The 23461-nt window shown below is 42.3% G+C and overlaps 1 protein-coding gene across 1 annotated transcript in view; it reads left to right on the top strand.

The window, feature by feature from the left end:
• Window positions 1-20636, top strand: part of LOC124803142 (meteorin-like protein) — a 300495-nt gene extending 279859 nt beyond the window's left edge. The window contains exons 3-4 of the mRNA XM_047264322.1: window positions 10708-10764; window positions 15483-20636. Of these exons, the coding sequence (XP_047120278.1) occupies window positions 10708-10764; window positions 15483-15793 (368 nt within the window). The 3' untranslated portion in view covers window positions 15794-20636. The remainder of the gene's footprint in view (window positions 1-10707; window positions 10765-15482) is intronic.
• Window positions 20637-23461: the final 2825 nt, after the last annotated feature.

Below are 23461 nucleotides of genomic sequence, written 5' to 3'. Positions count from 1 at the left end.
CACGTTACTAATAGACTGTGCTGTGGGCTGTTTGTGATTATAACTTCTTGTTTTGGGATATACTACTTCAACGTAATTGAGGGCACGTGAACTTTATTTACACAAGTTATATTGCGAATAGGGAGGACGGAAGAAACTGTGTTGCAGATGTAAGATAGTAGATCTGATAAAAAAAAAAGAGGCGGTTCGCGCCATTTCGGTAGTTCCCCGTATTGTGTAAGAGCAGCTGGTCGCTACTCCTGGCGAGCCCGGTTCTTGTGCAGTATCTTTGTGTACTTATGGTAGATCGGCACTCGGGGCAGCCGGGACTTAGCTGGACGGGAGACGAGTGCTGGGAATACAGACGGGCAGACGTGCTCGGAAAAGTTGTCCGGCCGCTAGGCCAGACTGTGCAACTCCGGCCGGCTGTGGGAACCGACCTCCACGCCGCATCAGTAGCTCCTTTACCGTGCTAGCCATGTAGCTAGCTTCTTCTCTCCTCCACGTGCGTAAAGAAATTTACACAATCCCGCTTTTTTAAAGGCCTGTACATATCCTTGGCTGCGGCCCTGTACAAAGCGTTCCAGAATATTTATCTGACTACACAACTACGGGGTATCCCAGACGGAATGATCAGTATTCGGGGATATGACAAGAATGATCATTCAAAGCGAAAAAGTACAGTAAGTATGGGCTCTAAAATGCGTACCTAAAAGAGCTAAGAGTTCTTCATCGAAGATGAAGAAACGGTCATAGCTCTTCAGGTATGTATTTTAGTGCCAATCTTTACTAGACCTTTTCGCTTCGAATGATGGGTCCAAGGACGTCTTGTGCATCTCCTACTTGAATGAGTAATAGAAAGTTGGTGTGAATTTTAACTTAACCCGCAGGACTACAAAAATTCCTTTCAACAGAACTTTCCGAGTTTATATTCAGAAACATACAACCTTGGCGTTCGTTTTACAATGACGTTTACGATCGTATTTCCGACTTGTTATTCGCAAACCACAACTGCGCCCTCCGCCAACTGCTGGACAAACATCTTGATGATAGTCAAACAAGTCCCATACTTCTCTGAGCACATCTGGAGCTGTCATATTGACAGCTATCGGTATTAGCTGTTAGTCCCAAGTTGCTGGATGAGCAGGCACGCACGCAGAATCTTACAGAAATACGCACAAACAATGTTGTGTTAGCAGAAGAGCCAACACAGTGTTACAACTGGAGGCCGAAATGCACGCGTTTTAGCTCACGCAGGCTGGTGTGAGGAGGGAAGAACTGTACTGACGTGAGGTCTGGAACATGACAAGGAATTAGAATTCAGAAAGTGGACGTAGCTTGTTGATACTTAACTTTAATCCATTAATGACGAACGTCGCTCTTGACGGTACATGATTCACAATCTTATCTGTTCAGAAGACACGTAGTAACTGAATGTGGCCCCTTGCTAGGTCGTAGCAAATGACGTAGCTGAAGGCTATGCTAAACTATCGTCTCTGCAAATGAGAGCGTAAGTTGACAGTGAACCATCGCTAGCAAAGTCGGCTGTACAACTGGGGCGAGTGCTAGGGAGTCTCTCTAGACTAGACCTGCCGTGTGGCGGCGCTCGGTCTGCAATCACGGATAGTGGCGACACGCGGGTCCGACGTATACTAACGGACCGCGGCCGATTTAAAGGCTACCACCTAGCAAGTGTGGTGTCTGGCGGTGACACCACAAACAAAACTTCACACACTTTGAGATCAGGCATTACATCATAATCGAAGGAAAGCTCATCTCTCAGCAAGCTGGTTTTCAGTCTGGAAAATCGTGCTGCAGTCGGATACTGAACACCAGCCATCTCTGTGAGCATGGTTTCGAACAGGGTTAAATGACTGGAGTTGCCTTTGTCTATTTAACACCTGCCTACGACACTGTTAACCACTAGAAGTTGCTGAAGAAAATTTACCATCTTGCTAGTGATTAGCGATTAGCATTCCTCATAGCGACTCTCCTGCAGTATAGAAGACTTCAGGTCTCTGTCGAGGATAAGAAGAGCAGATGACACACATTAAAGAAAGGCTCACCTCAAGGCAGCATGCTTGGTATAGTGCTTTTTAATCTTTAAACCAACCGCGCCATTACAGAACGCTTCAGGCATTTCATCTACGTTTATGATGCTACAGTGGCCGCCTAAGATAGAAGGAAAAACTGACTCCATGTTTATATACGCCAGGCCCTCAGTATGTGGTCATTCATCTAAAGTCAAATCCCAATAAGACCCAGATGTGCGCATTTCACATACGGAATAGAGAAGTCGGGCGCGAACTGGACCTCACATGACTAGACGGACCACTTCAGCATCTTCCAGCATTTGTACATCCAAGTGTTACTCATCACAGAACATTGTCGTAAAACCATACTGGAGCACTGTGAGAGAACGATGTTTTGAGAAAGCCCACAGCCGCCATCTGAGGAGTTAGTTCTCACGAGCTGGGAACTTCTGCTCTTCATTTGTGTCTGTTAGCTGCTGGGAACGCCTCACGTGTGAGGACTGCATCTGCTCTCACCAAGCAGGATGACACTGTAGTCAGTGAGACTGTTTGAATAAGCCAACACCAGTCGACAACTTCTACCCGATTGTTGGAGTAGCTCACCCACTATCAGAATGGCCATCGCTGTCTTTTGAGCAGCAGTCGTGTACTGCACGATCATCAAGCTTTAGTCTGTCCACTGACATTCAGAAAGAGCTCTAAGACTCTTAACTGCGTCACCAGATAGAAGAACAAGCTGCCGCCAGATATCTTTGCAAAGGAAGAGATAGTCATAGGTAGTGATGTACTCTATCCTGTTTGGAGACCAATCAGTCGTCTTAGGAGGGGCGTCCCCTGTTGCAAGACCAACATGCAAAACTGGAGCACCCTTCCATCTGATGGTAACGCCTCCTGCGAGTGTGGAGCAATGCTAAATACGGGCTACTTGCTCGTAGTTCCTCTATTGGGCAACCTTGCACGACACAGGACGTGACCGAGGCAAATAACAAGGTCATTGGAGTGCCTGCCTTCTGGAAAAGCTGGCCGGACACGGAAATGAACGAGGCGGCCTTGGAGGCCAATGATGCAATGCCAGATCCGAGCGCACCTTATGCTGTAGGGACTGCAGTGCCCTGCTCACGACGGAAACAAAGGCGCACAATTGTAGCTGAAATTTCGCCTGTTGAAACGAAATTTGTTGGTGTGTTAACTCGACTCGGCGCAAGTGTGGTAATGAACTAGTGAGCCTAGATAAGTGCTCCAAGCGTATGAACTGGCAGCTTACAACTGCGACAAAGTAAACTTTTCGTCTCTAAACTCAAGTTTAAACCCACCGTAAGTTTCTATCTTTATTCATACACTCCTGGAAATGGAAAGAAGAACACATTGACACCGGTGTGTCAGACCCACCATACTTGCTCCGGACACTGCGAGAGGGCTGTACAAGCAATGATCACACGCACGGCACAGCGGACACACCAGGAACCGCGGTGGTGGCCGTCGAATGGCGCTAGCTGCGCAGCATTTGTGCACCGCCGCCGTCAGTGTCAGCCAGTTTGCCGTGGCATACGGAGCTCCATCGCAGTCTTTAACACTGGTAGCATGCCGCGACAGCGTGGACGTGAACCGTATGTGCAGTTGACGGACTTTGAGCGAGGGCGTATAGTGGGCATGCGGGAGGCCGGGTGGACGTACCGCCGAATTGCTCAACACGTGGGGCGTGAGGTCTCCACAGTACATCGATGTTGTCGCCAGTGGTCGGCGGAAGGTGCACGTGCCCGTCGACCTGGGACCGGACCGCAGCGACGCACGGATGCACGCCAAGACCGTAGGATCCTACGCAGTGCCGTAGGGGATCGCACCGCCACTTCCCAGCAAATTAGGGACACTGTTGCTCCTGGGGTATCGGCGAGGACCATTCGCAACAGTCTCCATGAAGCTGGGTTACGGTCCCGCACACCGTTAGGCCGTCTTCCGCTCACGCCCCAACATCGTGCAGCCCGCCTCCAGTGGTGTCGCGACAGGCGTGAATGGAGGGACGAATGGAGACGTGTCGTCTTCAGCGATGAGAGTCGCTTCTGCCTTGGTGCCAATGATGGTCGTATGCGTGTTTGGCGCCGTGCAGGTGAGCGCCACAATCAGGACTGCATACGACCGAGGCACACAGGGCCAACACCCGGCATCATGGTGTGGGGAGCGATCTCCTACACTGGCCGTACACCACTGGTGATCGTCGAGGGGACACTGAATAGTGCACGGTACATCCAAACCGTCATCGAACCCATCGTTCTACCATTCCTAGACCGGCAAGGGAACTTGCTGTTCCAACAGGACAATGCACGTCCGCATGTATCCCGTGCCACCCAACGTGCTCTAGAAGGTGTAAGTCAACTACCCTGGCCAGCAAGATCTCCGGATCTGTCCCCCACTGAGCATGTTTGGGACTGGATGAAGTGTCGTCTCACGCGGTCTGCACGTCCAGCACGAACGCTGGTCCAACTGCGGTGCCAGGTGGAAATGGCATGGCAAGCTGTTCCACAGGACTACATCCAGCATCTCTACGATCGTCTCCATGGGAGAATAGCAGCCTGCATTGCTGCGAAATGTGGATATACACTGTACTAGTGCCGACATTGTGCATGCTCTGTTGCCTGTGTCTATGTGCCTGTGGTTCTGTCAGTGTGATCATGTGATGTATCTGACCCCAGGAATGTGTCAATAAAGTTTCCCCTTCCTGGGACAATGAATTCACGGTGTTCTTATTTCAATTTCCAGGAGTGTATAAAAGATAATCTTCTTCAAGCCGCTACGTAATACAAATCATACTAATTTCCATATATGATGCAGAGCATGTTAACAAGTTTCGTTATCCTTGCTATTGTTTCGCACTAGCGGACAAGACGTAGGAGGACTGAAAAATGAAACACCTGTCCCTTAGTGGCAAGTTAGTGGTGTCGACTGGACATAAGCTGTACCTGGCTTCCGTCCCTAAAGCCGCCATTTGTTTCAGCTTTATTCTTACTGAAGCCAACATACGGGCTTGTTTCCGTGGCGTATAAACCCCATCATCTTTTGCGCGATTTCTTCTTCGAGGCCAGCTACAAAGTTGTCTGATCCTTTCTGCTAGCCCATCTATGGCCGTAAAGCTATAGCACAATGGAGCATATGGCGTCTGAGCTCACTACTGTGATAAAAGAACATTTATTTAATCACTTCAGTTTGACTATAGCACAAATGACATGAAAGTAGTCGGCAGCTAATGTCTTTAATTCCTCTGTAATTCCACTTTTACGTTATTACGTTCTGTTTTAACTAAACGAACACTGTTTTTAGCCTTGTTTCACAATTTATTATTATTGCACAACCTAGGTTTCGGATTATAAGTCCATCTTCAAGTACATTACTCTGTTTTGGTGATCTTCTGATCCTAGTTGTAATTGGCCAGTTGTGGCATATAAATTAATCTGTCGCGTGATTACAAAAGAGTAAACCCCTTGAGTCTTAGTATTTACTATCGCATTCCTAACATAAATGGACATAGAAGATAAATTAGAAAGATTTAAAGAACTTTCAGAACTTATGTAAGAAAGGAAACCGTAATCAGGTTCTTCGAAACGATGTCGGTTCTAACATAAGGAATTGAGTCGTGGGCTGTAACAAAAAGAAGTGAGCAAAGATTATAAATGACGGAGATCAAATACCTAAGAAAAGTAACTGGGTGCACACTATCCGACAGCAGCATGAACGCTGACATCAGAGAAGATGGATGGATTGTTGCGGTAAAGGGAGCAAACTAAGAGGTCTTCGGTCCTTCAGTCCTTTGTCTGTCAAGCCGGGAGTAGTCCCCAGAGAGGAAAGGTACAAAAGACAAACCCCGATGAACCTGATTGTACCAGAGAATGAATAAAACCTAGAGACAGAAGCAAATAGAAGTGGGAGAGGGGTAAAGGGGTGAAGACGGGAGAGTTGCCCCGCCCAGAAAGCAAATGGAGGCTTCTGGGCCACGTCATACGACGGGAGGCGCACCCTTTGCATCCGACCGGTGCGTCCACGTCCTTCATTACTGCAAGGAAACCAGCAAACGCCGATAAGTTGGTAAAATCTCAGGAAAGATAGCGACGAGTCGAGAGAGAAAACTAGAGGCAGACGTAAAAGAATAAGGTATGACGAGCATGTTTACTTAAGTTGGCAAAGTGAGATGTCCAAGTCAACTGGTCATCGAAGAACCGTCCCAAAAAGGGATAACACTGCGTAACATTGAGCAGCTGGTCGTCAAGGTAGAACTCTGGCCGTGGGTGGACAGTATGACGTTGACAGGAGTGCGCGACTTACGTTTTGTCATTTGAAAACCGGCAGCCATGGACGCCATTCGTATGACTCCCTGCAGTCGGCGTTCAGCAACAAAAAAGGTTCAAATTGCTCTAAGCACTATGGGACTTAACATCGGAGGTCCTCAGTCCCCTAGACTTAGAACTACTTAAACCTAACTAAGGACAGCACACACATTCACGCCCGAGGCAGTATTCCAATCGGCGACCGCAGCAGCAGCAGTGCGGTTCCGGACTGAAGCGCCTAGAACCATTCGGCCACAGTGGCCGGCGTGCAGCAACACCGACAGTTTAGGAGTAATAGCAAATGCAAAACTCGTCAGCTTACAGGAGTAAAAAACTTACATGGACAGAATAAGGAGTACAGGAACAAGCACGGAAGACGACAGAATACCAAAATTGATGAATTATTACCCATTGGGCAGAATGTTGTTTGGAGGACCGAGGAAGAGGTGGAAAGGCCAATAATTTCATCTGAAAGCACATCAAAGGCAAACGCATAATACATGCAGGAAGAAGAAGAACAAGAAACAGCCTAGCAGAAAAAAATCATTTCACAAATTCATCACGGGTCTGGACTAATAGGCTATGAAACTGGACTAATATGCTATGAAACGCCAAAGAACCTGGTATAGGCATGAGTATTTAAATACAGAGACATGTAAAGAGGCAGAATACGGCGCTGCGTTCGGCAACGCCTGAATAAGACAAGTGTCTGGCGCAGTTGTTAGACCGGTTACTGCTGCCACAGTGCCATGTTACCAAGATTCAAGCGAGTTTGAACGTGGTGTTACGGTCGGCGCACGAGCGATGGGACACAGCATCTCAGAGGTAGCGATGAAGTGGGGGATTTTACCGTACAACTGCTTCACGAGTATACCGCAAATATCAGGAATCAGGTGAAACATCAAATCTCAGACATCGCAGCGGCCGGAAAAACATCCTGCAAGAACGGGACCAACGACGACTGAAGAGAGAAAGTGACAGAAGTGCAACACTTCCACAAATTGCTGAAGATTTCAATGCTGGGCTATCAACGAGTGTCAGTGTGCGAACCATTCGACGAAACATCATCGGTATGTGTTTTCGGAGCCGAAGGCTCACTCGTGTTCCCTTGATGACTGCACGACACAAAGCCTTGGCCCGTCAGCACTGACATTGGACTGTTGTTGATTGGAAACATGTCTGGTTGGACGAGTCTCGTTTCATATTGTATCGAGCAGATGGATTTGTACGGCTATGGAGACAACGTCATGAATCAATGGACGCTGCATGTCAGCAGAGGACTGTTCAAGCTGATGGAGGCTCTATAATGGTATGGGGCGTGTGCAGTTGGAGTGATATGGGACCCCTGATACGTTGTAGAGACCACTCTGACAGGTGACACGTACTTAAGCATCCTGTTCAAAATGACTCTGAGCACTATGCGACTTAACTTCTGAGGTCATCAGTCGCCTAGAACTTAGAACTAATTAAACCTAACTAACCCTAACTAACCTAAGAACATCACACAAATCCATGCCCGAGGCAGGATTCGAACCTGCGACAGTAGCGGTCGCTCGGTTCCAGACTGTATCGCCCAGAACCGCACGGCCACTCCGGCCGGCTAAGCATCCTGTTCGATCACCTGCATCCATTCATGTCCATTGTGCATTCCAGCGGGCTTGGGCAAACCCAGCAGGACAATGAGACTCCACAAACGTCCAGAATTGCTACGGAGTGGCTCCAGAAACACTATTCTGGGTTTAAACACTTCCGCTGGCCACCAAACTCCCCAGACATGAACATTATTGAGTGTATCTGGCTAATGGCTCTGAGCACTATGAGACTCAACTGCTGAGGTCATTAGTCCCCTAGAACTTAGAACTAGTTAAACCTAACTAACCTAAGGACATCACAAACATCCATGCCCGAGGCAGGATTCGAACCTGCGACCGTAGCGGTCTTGCGGTTCCAGACTGCAGCGCCTTTAACCGCACGGCCACTTCGGCCGGCGAGTGTATCTGGGATACCTTGCAACGTGCTCTGCATAAGAAATCTGCACCTCCTCGTCCTGCTCTCGGATTTATGGACAGCCCTGGAGAATTCATGGTGTCAGTTCCCTCCAGCACTACTTCAGACATTAGTCGAGTCCATGCCACGTCGTGTTGCGGCACTTCTGCGTGCATCGCAGGGTGCCTATTCGATATTAGGCAGGTGTAACCGTTACAGGGGGAAGAAAGTTCATTTCGATCCATCGTGGCAATGGCTGCATCAGTCGGGATTAACAGCATTTTGTTGGTCCGCAGACACGTAGGCGATTCTCGCGCTTAATCTGCTGTGCTCCGCGCCCGAAGCCTGTGCTAGCGGCTGCGTGGCCCTGGCAGCAGTGCAGACGCCCGTGGCTGTGGCGAGGGCAAAAACGCGACTTGGTGCACAGGCGGCAAACAGGCATACATACGGTAGGTACGGCTGTGCCCGAGTCAGCCTCGCTTCCCACGGCGTTCACTCAGCGCGCTCTGCGTAAACTGTTTACCCAGGACAGGACGCCTGCTGCCGCCGCCGCCCATGCCGTGTACCCAAACACACCGGCTAGCAGCTCTGTGTCCCCGCAATACGACGTGCCGCCCGTGTCTCTAGCCCTCAATGAATATCCCTCTCTCCTGTGGAGAGTACATTCCTGTAGAAGCGGCGGAAGTTGGTCTGTGTAGGCGAGTCGTGCTCGGGTATCCAGTCGAAAACGGAATTACCCTCGAAAGGAAACTTTCCGGTTCAACTGTAAAGAGCTCAGTGTCCGCTACACTCATAGGCAGTAAGTTATCTCGGATGGAGAATCAGAGACAGGTGCAGAAGTAACTTCGGGTGTACCCCAGGAAAGTGTGTTAGAACCCTAGCTGTTCGTGCTGGATGTTAACGACCTTGCAGAAAGTATTAATTGTAACCTCGGACTTTTCACGGACGATACTGTTACCTATAACGAAGTACTGTCTGACAGAAACTGCACAAGTATTCAGTCCGATTTTGATGAGATTTCCAAGTAGTTAAAATATTGGCAACTTGCTTAAATGTTCAGAAATGTAAAACTAGCTTCCCAAAAGTAGACATTTCAACGTTTCTAAAGCTGTCCTAGTTGATTGTTGGTGATGTGATTGTGAAGTGGAAAGGGGAGAGAAAAGGAGCAGCTAAGTCAACACCAGGTAGACTTTCTGTGTTGATCGGCACTGACCGTCGGGCATTGCGGGGGTGGTTGAAGGAAATGGCATGAAATCAGCCAGAGGAATCGTGCTTGAGTTCCAAAGTGCTACCACAATGATCATGCGTAGGGAGTTGGAGACGGATGGGATACAATGGTCGAGAAGATTCTCCTAAACCACACATTTCTATAACCAGTGCTTGAGGTGAGGTAAAGAGCGACGCCACTGGACAGTAGATGACTCGAAGCAAATGATTTGGAGTGATGAACCACGCTACACCCTGCGGCAATCCGATGGAATGGATTGGGTTTGGCAAATGCCTGGACTACGATACCTCCCATTACGTGGAGTGTGGAAGAGGTTGTGTACGCTATGGCGATGTTTTTCGTGTGTAGGGGGTGGACTCCTTAGTCCACTTCAGGAAACGCTAAATGCGGAAGGATATTAAAATTTTACTGAGTACGGTAGAGGGACTGTTCTGAGACGATGCTTGATTGTATCAGCATGACAATGCATCCTGTCATGAAGCAGCATCTGTGAAGGAATGGTTTGTCAACAGTAACTTCCCTGGAATGGTTTGGCTTGTCAGAGTTTCGACCTTAACCCAATGGAAGACATTTGGGAAGAGTCAGAACGTTGACTTCGCTCCAGACCTTAGCGTCCAACGCCCTACCTTTTCTGGTTTCGGCTCTTGAGAAAGAATGGGCTGCCATTCCTCCAGAGACAGTCTGAAACCTAACTGAAAAGTCCCCAGTAGAGTTCAGGTTGGCATAAAGAGGATTGGTGATCACACCCGTGTTAATGTCCACGAACAGGTGTCTGGATACCTTTGATCAGATAATGTACTTCAAGTTTCCTTTCTTCTGACAAATCGACCAGTTTCTGCGGACTCCCATTACATGCTCGATTTTTTGGTGTACCTTCCGTCATTCTTATATTGCTTTACATTTGAATGGCTTATTTCAGTAGTGGTACAAGTCCATTTTTGTTCGTTCTGAGATACAGAGTCCTAAAGTTAAATGAGCGCTGAAAAATCTGCAGTTGAGATACCAGAAATATACATGAATATTTCTGGGATCTCAACTGCGCTCATTTAACTTTAGGATTCTGTATCTCAGAATGAACAAAAATGGACTCGTACCACTATTGAAATAAGCCCTTCACTTAGTAGGCTAACACAGGCTGTTATTACATCTTTTGTTTTTGTTTTTCCAGAGTGCCGGCCCTGTACCCCAGACGAGATGACTACTGCGTTCTGCACCAGCGACTTTGGTAAGTTGTCACAGCCAGGAGTTTCCATAGTGTAACAGTGCAGTTGCATAAATATGTTTCAGCTGTACTTAGAGTCACAAGAGGCAGATACATACTTTACTCTGGGATGTGGTTATCGAGCTCTGTCTGTTAGCAACCGATCAGTTTCCGAAAAAGTTATAAGTAGGTTTGAAAACGTTAACTCGAAGATATGCAATAGTCGTCAGACTGTTGACTGGCCACAATTTGTCTTTTGAAGAATGGCATACGAGTTTTTTTTAAGATGCAGAATTGTAGACCTTTCTGCCAGTCCGTGAGTGGATGTTTTCGCTGTGAGGTATTCATCTGGTCTTTCAAATTGCAAGCCGTCCTTACAGTCATCCCCTGGAGTGGAGGTTGGCCCACAGGAAGTACTGTAGTACATTTTAATTAGGTTATTATGAACTTTAGCGTACATTTACACCAATATAACGTACTGATGACAGACCTACACACTTTGCCATTAAAGAAAATCGAGATATAAGTTTATCTATTAAAAAGTACATCACACAAATGACTTCCATCATGGGCGATGGTTTGTTGAAGACGTTCTTGAAAGCTCCTCATTACGTTCTGAAACATTTATTGAGGCGTGGCCTCTGTTTTTTCCCGGATTGCACCTTTCCACTCGCCGGTGTTCGGTAGACGCCATGAAAAGACTTTGTATTTGAGATGACCCTACAAGAAAAAAAAAAAAAAAAATAGGGCTTGAAAGATCAGGTGATCGTGCCGTCCATGAGATGTCACCGAATCGAGAGACTCTTCGATGTGGAAAGTGCTGTCTCAGTGTAGCCGTATGGACTTGAGCCCCGTCTTATTGAAACCATATGCGTGCAAACGGGATGTTCCTGCACCTATAGAATAAAGGCATCATTAACCTTCGCCACGCACCACTGTGAAGTGACGCTCACTGGACGGCTGCTGTGGGAGAAAAAAAAAAAAACTTTGGGTTACCAAGGGCCTTTTCATGAATGATCTGCGTGTTTGTGTTGGAGTAGCGTGGGAAGTTTTGTTTATTGACAAACTCATTCGGAGGGAAGTTTGCCCCATCAGACATCACAATATTTGTTATAACTGCGTCTAGTATTCAGGAATCTTGTGCGGAAATTGCACCTTCTCACTTGATCTCCCGGCTGTACCTGTTGAGCCACTTGTCGACGAAACTTGAAATTTTGTTTGTTACATTCTGGAATGGCGATGGACAGGTTGCTGTGGGCTCTGTTGGCTATTTTCCGGCGTTCTAACTGTAATTTCAGGTTCCTTCTGATTCACGCCGGCCACTATTCACGCCTCGAGACATTATTTTGTCTGCCTGAAAATTGTCATTCTTTCTGCGACACGGAAGTTGCGGTTTCTACTTTGACACACTGCGCGTTAGACAGCCACAACACTTTGCCCAAGACAGAAATCCTCCGCCACCCAAATACTAAATTGCATTGGCAGACGTTATGTACAGAACTGAATGGCACACTGTGTTGCACCGATTAGATGCAGTAGATGGCGCGCGAGCACATTTACATCTTACCAGGTGGCCAACTGAAAATGTAGTATTCCCCGTGGATCACCCTGTATTAATCATTCTGACAGAAACATCGTGGACTTCTTGCCAAATGTGTGCATGTACATCAGATTTCTTTCAGTGGTAAGTTTAAATGTAGAATCTCTCGTTCTCATTATTATTGCTACCGAGAAAATGTGGTCCTGGAGCCATAATGACACAATTGCGAACCAGTCGTTGTTACAACAAACTGAACACCTGCAAGGACCTACAGTGAAGATTATTAAAAATGAAACATTTACCCACTGTTCTGAAAAATATTGTTCATTGGATCACGAACCGGTTTTTATCGTCTTACGTCATCGTCTTGTGATAGGTCAATGTTGGATCCACAATTATATGGTGTCCCTTTACTTTGACATGAGACTAGTGTAGGAAAGAAGTGATAATATTTTTTGGTACGCAGAGATTGTTACATTTAACAAATAAAAAATGCAAAATATTTTGCTATCAGAATGCCATTACTTTTAGTGTTACTTATATTGTGCTTTATTTTTATCTTGAACTATATCGACATTTGATGAAGTCATGGAATGTTTGTACAGTTTCCTCTGTGTTGTTAGCTACTGTACCACGTTTCGAGAAATACATCGTATTCCTTACTTATTACAACCGATTTTGGTGCTCAACCCTCATCCAGGTAACTGTATAGTCATAAAATAAAACACGATAGCCGGCTGGTGTGGCCGAGCGGCCGAATGGTTCTAGGCGCTTCAGTCTGGAGCCGCGCGATCGCAATGGTCGCAGGTTCGAATCCTGCCTCGGGCATGGATGTGTGTGATGTCCTTAGGTTAGTTAGCTTTCATTAGTTCTAAGTTCTAGGGGACTGATGACCTCAGATGTTAAGTCCCATAGTGCTCAGAGCCATTTGAACCATTTTTGCCATTTTTTAAAACACGATGTAGAAACAATGAATAGCAAAACAACATGAACTAACCAACCATTTTGAGTTATTTACGAAAGAATACAATAAAAGCTTAACATTTCATATGTAATTCCACAAAAACAGGAACTTCTTGAGTACAGTACTGTGCAGTATAGTGTACATCACACAGAACAAAATTTTCGAAAAATCGAATAATCGTAGAGGAATAACTGGACGCTAAAGATTCTAGGTTGATTGATTTGGGGAGGGGACCAAAAAGTTAAGATTCCAGGTGCGACCAAAACAAGTGTGACAGATACATGACCAGAGAAAACACACAGATGTAACTTTGCCAACTAACACATAGAAATAAGTACTTCCATATTTATATATTTGGTATGTATTCTCTGTGGTCACATATCTTCAACACGTTTTGGTCACACATAAAATCGTAGTATCCAGTTATTTCTCTGCCATTGAATGGGCCACGGTGTTTCATTTTCGAAAATTTCGTTTTGTGGGATGCCCACTATATGTGGACTGTACTCAGGAAGTTACTCTTTTAGTGGACTTATGTACGACATGTGAAACTTTTATTTTGCAACACAAAAACGATTAGTTACTTGTGCGCACTCCTGCTATTTGTCATTTTGCATTGTTTTTCTTTATTATACTTGATATAGCTACCTGGATGAAGGTCCAAAACCGGTCGTTATAAATAAGAAATACTCTACAGCACTGTGTTAGGCATTTCTCGAAATATGTCTGCTTTTAGCTGCCCAAAACAAAGTTTTCTACTGTACTACATGTTTTATTAATTAATATTTATGAAACAATTTCTGTTTCATTTCCTTCATAATCATGTTGGTTTTAATCATTTATCTTATCAAACTGGCAGTGTACATTCTCACATCTTCTCCATTACATTATCTGATACTTTATTTAGTGCAGCATACTATATGGTGTGCCTTCTGTAGTTTGCTTGCAACTCACACCTTCCCTTCACCTGTTGCCTTGTTGTGATATTTTCTCTGCTCTCACCCTCTGCGTATTGGCTAATAAATATGCCTTACTTTCCTTTCAAATTTGTGTTCCTTCTGTGTGAAGAACAGTATCAACAGTGGAATATTAATGTTGACAACTCATATTTAATTTATTTTTTTCACCATGTATTGTCCCACCATCTGCAGGCTGAAACAGGTCATATGTTGCACTTCCAGTCCTTCTTTGTAAAACATGGAAATGTGACATAGAATGAGCAAAAATAACAACAAAATGAAATCTAACCCTGATGTAAGCCAACCACTAATTTAACCCATCCCAAAACTAGACTATGGCAAGAATGGGTCATTACTACTGGCACTGGTACCGATACTGAAGCATGGTTGCAGAGTTAACCACTATAGCAGCTCACCATAAATGAGGTGCCATAGCTCGGGCATTCCTGATCTCGTCTGTCACATCAGGTAACCTGCTAAATAAGCAAATTTCTCCAAATTAGAATATATCTCCAAATTTAGATTACATGTGCCATTGCTGAATGAGGTGGAATTGCACTAAATTCATATCCACATGGAAAACCAACCACACAAGGATATCAGTACCAAATAAAAATTGTAGACAATACAAAAATATAAAATTGATCAACAAAATGTGCAAAATCATCAGTTTCAACTGAAGACACCTTAGAAGTTCCCAACAGTTCATAATACCTCTGGAGTCTGACCTATAGTTCTCCCTTCTGTTCTCTCTACTTCCTCCATAGCCTGTCAAAGTATTGCCAGTTACCTGCCAACGAGTATATTTTGTAAGTACTCAAAGAACTGCCTTTGAGAGAACTGATTCATCAGCTTATCCAGCACCAAACACATTTATTCCGAATAACATGTGTAAGCTATTGTGAAGGCTTCATGGACTTAATTTTTCAACCCTCAGAATGAGCCAATAAAGCCTTCACTGTAAATTTACATTTCTTACCTCCAACTTTGTAAGAACTCTGTATCTTATCAAATGGACGTTTTCTACATCAGATCTTTGAAGCCATATGTACCACGCCCGCCCTCCTCCTCCCCCCTCCATCAAACCATCTGCTAATCTATAAACCTAGCTTAGGAATGATCAGGAGTGCATCCATAAGTGTGGTCTTCCTTTTACACCAAGTATTCGAACTCCACGTCACATTTGCCATGCCATAACCCAACTCATCACTGCCTCGACATCCTTTGCTCTGGATCAAAATACAGTTGGCAATTGCTTGACAAGACTTTTCTGTTTCAGTGGCACGTGGCATCATCAAGGGTGTGGAGCTGGATGAGGAAGCAGAGGTCTCGCGGCTGCACGTCAAGCTGACAAAGCGGCTGCGCCATTCGACAGTAGACAATAGTGTCGACATGGATAGCTCCGATGAGTCTGAGGTGACAGTGCAGATGCCAGCACACTGTGGCGCGCGCCGTGGTGTTGGCGAATTTGTCGTCATGGCCCGGCGGAAACTGGGCGAACTGGCACTGGTCTGTGCACCACGCCTCGAAGACTGGGCTGAGCTGACAGCACGCGGGGCAGCCTCAGCACACTGCATCCTCTCCAGCTAGCTTCAACTGGACCAGCACCGCATCCTCTCCAGCTAAATCCACCTGGAATGGCACTGCATCATCTGTGTTAAGACTGGCACAGCATACTGGAACCAGACGCCACTTGCTAAAGACTGGGCCAGGTTGACAGCTCATGAGGCAGCCTCCACACACTGCATCTTCTCAGATTGTTCCTGCACTGCGTCATGTCCAGATGTGTCAAGCTGAACCAGTTCTCCGCCATCTGTTGCTAAATTGAAGTGGACCAGCACGGCAGCCTCTGGAGCTAATTTCAGGTGCATGACCTGTGCATCCTGGGATAACTGGCCATGTGCTGAAGATAAGACTGTATTCGTGGCTCCTGTGGCATCGTCATAGTTATCTATCATCTCAAGCTATGTCTATATGGATTGGCACTGTATACACTACAGTTAATTACTTTGGGGCCAGTACAGCATTCTCTCCAGTGAGCTGTGTCTGTACCAAGAGTGTGTCCTTCCTACCTAGTCCCATTAGGCCCAGCAGATAGCTCTGTCCAGACCAGCTAGTTGGTAATAAAGTAGTGTAGGAACTGCTCCAATAAGCTCCAAGTGGGCTGTAATCTCTCTTGCTTGTTGCTTCTGGACTATCAGTCTCTGGAACCAACTACTGAAGCCTGCAAGTGAGTCAATAGGTCCTGTCCATTTTATCTCTAGATGAGTCCTCATTAGTTCCTGCATCTTAGAATTGCTCCATGTTATCGTTGGAATTAACAACTTCAAAGTGCTACTTTAACCTCAAGAGATACTTGCCAGCACCATTCAGACATCACATACAAGCAATGTTCCTCCTTCATCACACTCCTCTTCGGAAACGAGGTATAGATTCTTCAGTCCTAAATGAAGTTGCAGCACATGTGGCAAAAGATTTGACATTCTATAGCATGAATCCAATCTCTGCTTCGAAAGTGACTGTGATGGTCTGCTGTTTTGAGGCAATGAATGCTTTTCTGACTTGTTAGAGAGTAATTCATTCAGTTTGTTGCTCTAATTTGCTTTGTGACTTATTACAGTCAAGAACACTTACAAAGAAGGGCAGATGAATGTAATGTGGAATGTCCTTTTAGTAAAATAAGGTAAAAGGGTTTCAAGAGGCCATTAAACTGTGGTCATCAGCCTCCTCACTTACAGGTTTGAACTCTACACGATGTGCAAGAACAGTTAATGAAAACATAGAGTATGTGATTTTTCTTTGCATGAACTCTTCTAAATACTGTGAAAGATGAGGGGATACTATATAATTATTGCACCACTGACCATTTCATACACTCAGAAATTCGAGAAGACATGCAAATATTACTGTACTGTTCACTGATACATTACCTGATACTACTGGAAACAACACTGGATTCAGAATAGATAAGCACATAATGGAGTCATCTGGGGTGAGACAATTCAACTATGCTGGTAACAGTGAGTACCACAAGACAGTTACATGAATTTCCACAGGTGCATAGGTATTCAATTTGAAATAGAGGAACCAACTGGATAAGTTACTCTGTGGAAATTTACTACAGGCAAAGAGGAATTCCTATACAAAAAACACTTTAATTTACTCTGTACTGTGAGTGATGATTATTAACTGTGGTTTTATGAATAGTATTTACTAGTGGAGGTAATACATATGCAAGAAACAGAAGTGTTATCAGTGCCAGTAGCAAATTCCCTCACTAATACTTTCACCTATCTATATATCACAAGACCATCTACATTTTCATGTGTCTTTCTGGCTTGAGTGCAGGAATGGGTTTTATTTTATACCTTTTAAATTGTGGACCAAACTGCAGCAGTACTTCAAACGTGACATTTCCCAAGTAATGAAATAAGCAGATGATAAGCAGTTTGGTGCTTGAGGGCTATACATGCGTGTGCTGGACAGAAGAAAAACTGATTTTGTTACAACAAACCCATGATGCGAGCATTCCTCTGTTATATGTGGAAATGTGTTAGTTCCCGAAAACTATAGGACTGTGATAAAAACTGGTTCTTGTACTCTATGTGCAATTGCCTGCAGTGGACTGAGACATAACTGACTGTTGTGGGTGTGAAAAAAGGTTGTTTTGTTAATATTTGTGAACATTGTTGTGATATACTTTATATTATGAAACATGAGACTGAACCTATGAGGAAGCAGAGTTTGATGTACATAATGGATTGTTTGAGGGGTAAGAGAAATATTTTATGTTGTAGGTGTTAGAAGTGTTGGAGACCGAAAGAAAAATTCAGATGCCATATCCTTGTGTTGTGATTTCCTGCTTATAATTTGTGTATCTGAGACATGGTAACAACTTGATGTCTCTTAAGCATGCAGTGGACAAGATTGGTTGTAGGCCTGAATATTATCTTTTGCGCTCACTCACGAGCAACAAGTACAGTAACAATAATTATTTGGCAGCTTAGGAGGTATGTTATGTGTTTCCAAGAAAACTGTTTTCCTATCTCATTTTCCTAAATTGCCCACCCCTAGTATGCCTCCTTAGTGACTGATAGCTTGCTTTTGACCCTGGTACAATGTGTTTGTTGCTTTCATCATAAATTTTCATTCCAAAAGTGAGACATAATTAGCGGTTATCAAATATGTGGTCCATGTTTCTGTTTAATGGGTATCATAGTTCCATATTCAATAAAACTGATTATGCAGTTCGTTACTAAAATATAAAGAAAATGTGTGTTGTAAGCATAATGTGGATGTGAATCAGAAACAATCTGTTGCTGCCTTATCAAGACTTATTTTAACAATCCATTAATTCTAGGGGTGTGTAATGCAGTTTATTAGACAATTGTGGGAATAAGAGAAAGACAAGGAAATGCTACAAATACAATAAATATTTAAGAAGGAAACTAAAGCAAAATCATTATCTTGAGTAGGAAAACAGTTTCTTCCATCAGCTTTCATTATGTTCTAATCTAGCATGTCCTATAGACAGTGATGCTAATTTCTATGTAAAGTGTCACTTATATTTTTGCAATATGTATTTTGAATGCACAATGAAAGATATTATTTTAAACCAGTTAAAAGTGCAATATTATTCATAGTAAATTTTTAATCATATCAGACACACCCTTACTTAAGAGAGGTCAAATTTTTAACCCTCATCAAAAACTTATCAGTCATTCAATTGAGTCATGTTTGAAAAGATTTTATTGTATAACTGCATAGGCTTCTCTGGCTACAGTCAGCTAACATGAAAGTTGTCTGTATACAGTACTACATTATGTTGTACACCTACGAAGGCTGCTGTAGCTGCGGCCAGAATGTGTGTGTCATCAATAAGTTTTTTACAGTATGATGTAGACAACTTCCATGTTAATAGGATTCACTATGCTTGTTGTAAAATAAAATTATTTTTATTCATGTCTTTTTAGTATATTCTTCATATTGGAGGTATTTACACTGGAAATATTTGAGAGGTCTTAAGAATTCCCAGTGTAATAAAGCATGGAGGCAACATTATAGCATCTAAATGTCGGAAAGAGCAGTGCCAAGAATAGTAGAAGGAATTTTCTCTTGTAAAATAATTTTTATTTCCATTACTGTGTAAATACTTTAACATGACTTTATTTTCCATTTGAAAATGAGAAAACCAGCTATATCACTGCTAAAGTATTCTCTAAATGGTTTATTTTTATACTAATAAATTAATACTTCAACATATGTCTTCCTTGTGAATTCATCGTGCCAAAATGCCTACCCTAAGTAGGCCTTGTTATTAAATTCTTTACTTTTCTCCTTCCATAATTATTTGCTTTCTGGTTTATTCCAACAATTTTTTTAAAATTTCAGGCAAAAATATGTGTTGTTATTTTGACACTGGTGTATGTGTATGGAGCTGTGTCAAGTAGAATGTTCCTCTCTTGATTGTTTCCTGTATAATGATGTGACTGACAGTTACATAGTCACTTAAGTTTTTTTACTGTTTCAGTTATAACATTGTAAGCTGTAATATTGTGTAAACAGACTATTTTTAATAATTTTGGAATGTGTAATATTTGTCAATAACATTACAAGGCTGTAAAAATGTAAATAGTCTGATGTATAAAATTTATGCACTGTGCCATTATAAGAGAAAGTATTGGCCAGTTGTGTATATGAAATGTTCTTCTGTACATTGTATAAAAATGGATCTCGAGAAGTTTAACAATATAAGGTATTGTGATGTTACACAGATAAATTAGAGTCAGAGTATTAGAAACTATTTTTGAAACATATTTTATGCTTATGTATCTGTTACCACCATCCTTACATACTTCTGGTCTAAGCACTTGTTTCAGATGCACTTGCATAGTAGCTCTGTAGTGCAGCATAGTGTTCTCTAAACACATCCAAAGTAATATTTCCAACTTTATTCTTGGCTGATAGTCTGAGTCAGTGTCTTCTAGTATTACAGTATCCACATCTGATTCCAGTCTGAGAAGAAACTCTCAGAATTATATTGTCATTGTTATAAATGTTACTGTTGGAAAATTATCTTTATCATTAATATTAGTACTCTTTTTATCTTGTAATAACATTTCAAGAGTATAAAGTCTTTAGTATAGTGTAGTAAATACTTTGATATAAACAAAATCTGTTATCTGCATTTAATTTTTCAATATTCAATGCACATCTTGAGAAAATCAGCTTAAAAATATTCAAGCAGAATATGAGTTGTGTTGCAAATTTGCAGATTAATTCCTATTGTTGAGCTCTTCTTCAAGAAAGTGACAGTTCATTGTTGGTAGATCTTAAATTCATTATAGTGTAGAAAAGTGAATAACTGCAAAGCTCCACATGTGACTGTAAAGAGATTACTGGGCTGCAATAAAGTTGAAAGGAGTTAAAATTACTTTTTTTACTTTAATAAATACTTCAACCTATCCCATTTTAATCAATCTTAGCAAGTTAACTTAAGTGACAGAGACATAAACCTTTATCACTCCTGTGCAATCATTACACACTGTCTCTTCGCAGTAGTTCACAATCAAAAATTCAAAGCCTTTCATACTTTATGGTACAGGTACTTAATGTGTATTTGGTCAGTTTAAACAGAATAACAGTCATATTCCTAAACAAACAGATGAAATGCTGCATAAGGTCGGCAAGGATGCTTATGACAGGAAGGAACAATCTATCTATTCAATGGAAAAATTTTGGAGTGCGAGTGCTTTTTCCATTAAACCAAGATATGTTTCTTAGCATGGTCATCCAACACAGCAACCATTACATATAAACATAATTTTTTTCTCATCATAAGCCTACTGCAACTAGAACATTTTTCACCAGATGCATTTCTTTTTCATTTATTAGATTAGATTAGATTACATTTACTTTCATTCCAATTGATCCGTAGTGAGGAGGTCCTCCTGGATGTGGAACATGTCAGAAAAACAACAATACATGACAAATATTTACAACTAAAACAAATAAAGTAATGTACCATTCCACAGGTCCCAAGTGGAATGATCGTCATTTTTAATGAACACTAAGAGTCATTTTACAAATACTAATGCACTGAATTTAAAATAAAAAACGTTTTTTTATTTATTTATAAGGTAATAAACATGTAATACAACTACTGTAATACTTATTTACAATGAACACATTACTGCACTGAAATGGTGCAGAAGTTAGATTATACTTACACACACACACACACACACACAAATTTTCAGTGAACACATTACTGCACTGAAATTGTGCAGAAGTTATGTTGTACTTATATACAAATCAGTTGGTTTTACTAAGAAATTCATCAATGGAGTAGAAGGAGTTGGCCACCAATAAATCCTTTAGGCTTCTCTTAAACTGAATTTCATTGGTTGTTAAGCTTTTTATGGCTGCTGGCAAGTTATTGAAAATGTGTGTTCCTGAATAATGCACACCTTTTTGTACAAGACTAAGTGACTTTAAATTCTTGTGAAGATTATTCTTATTTCTAGTATTGATTCCATGAATTGAGCTGTTGGTTTGAAAAAGTGATATATTTTTAATGACAAATTTCATTAAGGAATAAATATACTGGGAAGCTGCAGTTAGTATCCCTAGTTCCCTAAACAGGCTTCTGCAGGATGTTCTTGAGTTCACACCACATATAATTCTTACTGCACGTTTTTGTGCCCGGAAAACTTTAGCTTGGCTTGATGAATTACCCCAAAAAATAATCCCATATGACATTATGGAATGAAAGTAAGCATAGTATGCCAGCTTTTTCATTTTTATATCCCCTACGTCTGACAAAATTCGCATTGCAAACAGAGATTTGTTAAGACGCTTCAGCAGTTCTGTGGTGTGCTCCCCCAATTGAATTTATTATCAAGCTGTAATCCCAAGAATTTAACACTGTCCACTTCTTCTATCTTCTTGTCATTATATGTTAGACATATACTCTTGGGACACCCCTTACAAGTTCTGAACTGCATGTAGTGTGTTTTTTCAAAGTTTAGTGACAAAGAATTGGCTAGGAACCAGTGATTAATGTCCACAAATATTTTATTGGCTGATCTTTCTAAGACTACACTTGATTTGCTATTTATTGCAATGTTTGTATCATCGGCAAACAAAACAAACTTGGCATCTGGTAATGTTACTGATGAAAGGTCATTGATATACACAAGAAAAAGTAAGGGCCCCAAAATGGAACCTTGTGGGACCCCACATGTAATTAGTTCCCAGTTGGATGATGCCTGATAGACATGTATCAAGCTCTTTCCTAATAACACCCTTTGTTTCCTGCCAGAGATATAAGATTTGAACCATTTTGCAGCATTTCCTGTTACACTATAATATTCTAGTTTACTTAAAAGGATATTGTGATTTACACAGTCAAATGCCTTTGATAGATCACAAAATATACCAGTTGCCTGCAATTTTTTGTCTAATGAATTAAGCACATTTTCACTGTAAGTGAAGATAGCCTTCTCAATATCAGAACCTTTTAGAAATCCAAACTGTGACTTTGACAGTATGTTATTTGAGATAAGATGGTTATAAAGACGACAGTACATTACTTTTTCGAAAATTTTTGAGAATGCTGGTAACAGTGAAATTGGACGGAAATTTGATGCTATTTCTTTATCTCCCTTCTTAAACAGTGGCTTAACTTCAGCATATTTCAGCCATTCAGGAAATATTCCACTGATAAACGACTGGTTACACAGATAGCTTAATATGTTACTTAGCTCAGAATCACATTCTTTAATTAACTTTGTTGATATTTCATCATACCCACTAGATGTTTTTGATTTTAAAGATTTTATGATGGACATTATTTCTGTTGGGGTAGCGAGGGTCAAATTCATATTATGGAAATTACTTGAAATGTCTGGTCTAAGGTAATCCATAGCAGCATCTACCGAACCTGACAACCCCATCTTTTCAGTAACAGTTATAAAATGTTTGTTAAAAAGTTCTGCAACACTATACACATCTGTCACCAATGTATCATTTACTCTTAATGCTATTTGTTCCTCTTCATGTCTGGTCCTACCGGTCTCCTCCTTCACTATATCCCGTATTGTCTTTATTTTGTTATCTGATATGACTATCTTTTCCTTGTAATATATTTGCTTTGACATCCATATTACAGTCTTTAATATTTTGCAGTATTTCTTATAATGTGCTATAGCATCAACATTGGAAATGTTTCGGATTGACAGATACAGTTTTCTTTTT

Source organism: Schistocerca piceifrons, chromosome 6, assembly GCF_021461385.2.
Source record: "Schistocerca piceifrons isolate TAMUIC-IGC-003096 chromosome 6, iqSchPice1.1, whole genome shotgun sequence".
In the NCBI taxonomy this organism is placed as follows: Eukaryota; Metazoa; Arthropoda; class Insecta; order Orthoptera; family Acrididae; genus Schistocerca; species Schistocerca piceifrons.
The sequence above is the reverse complement of the archived record's forward strand: the minus strand, read 5'-3'. Positions and strand labels throughout refer to the sequence as shown.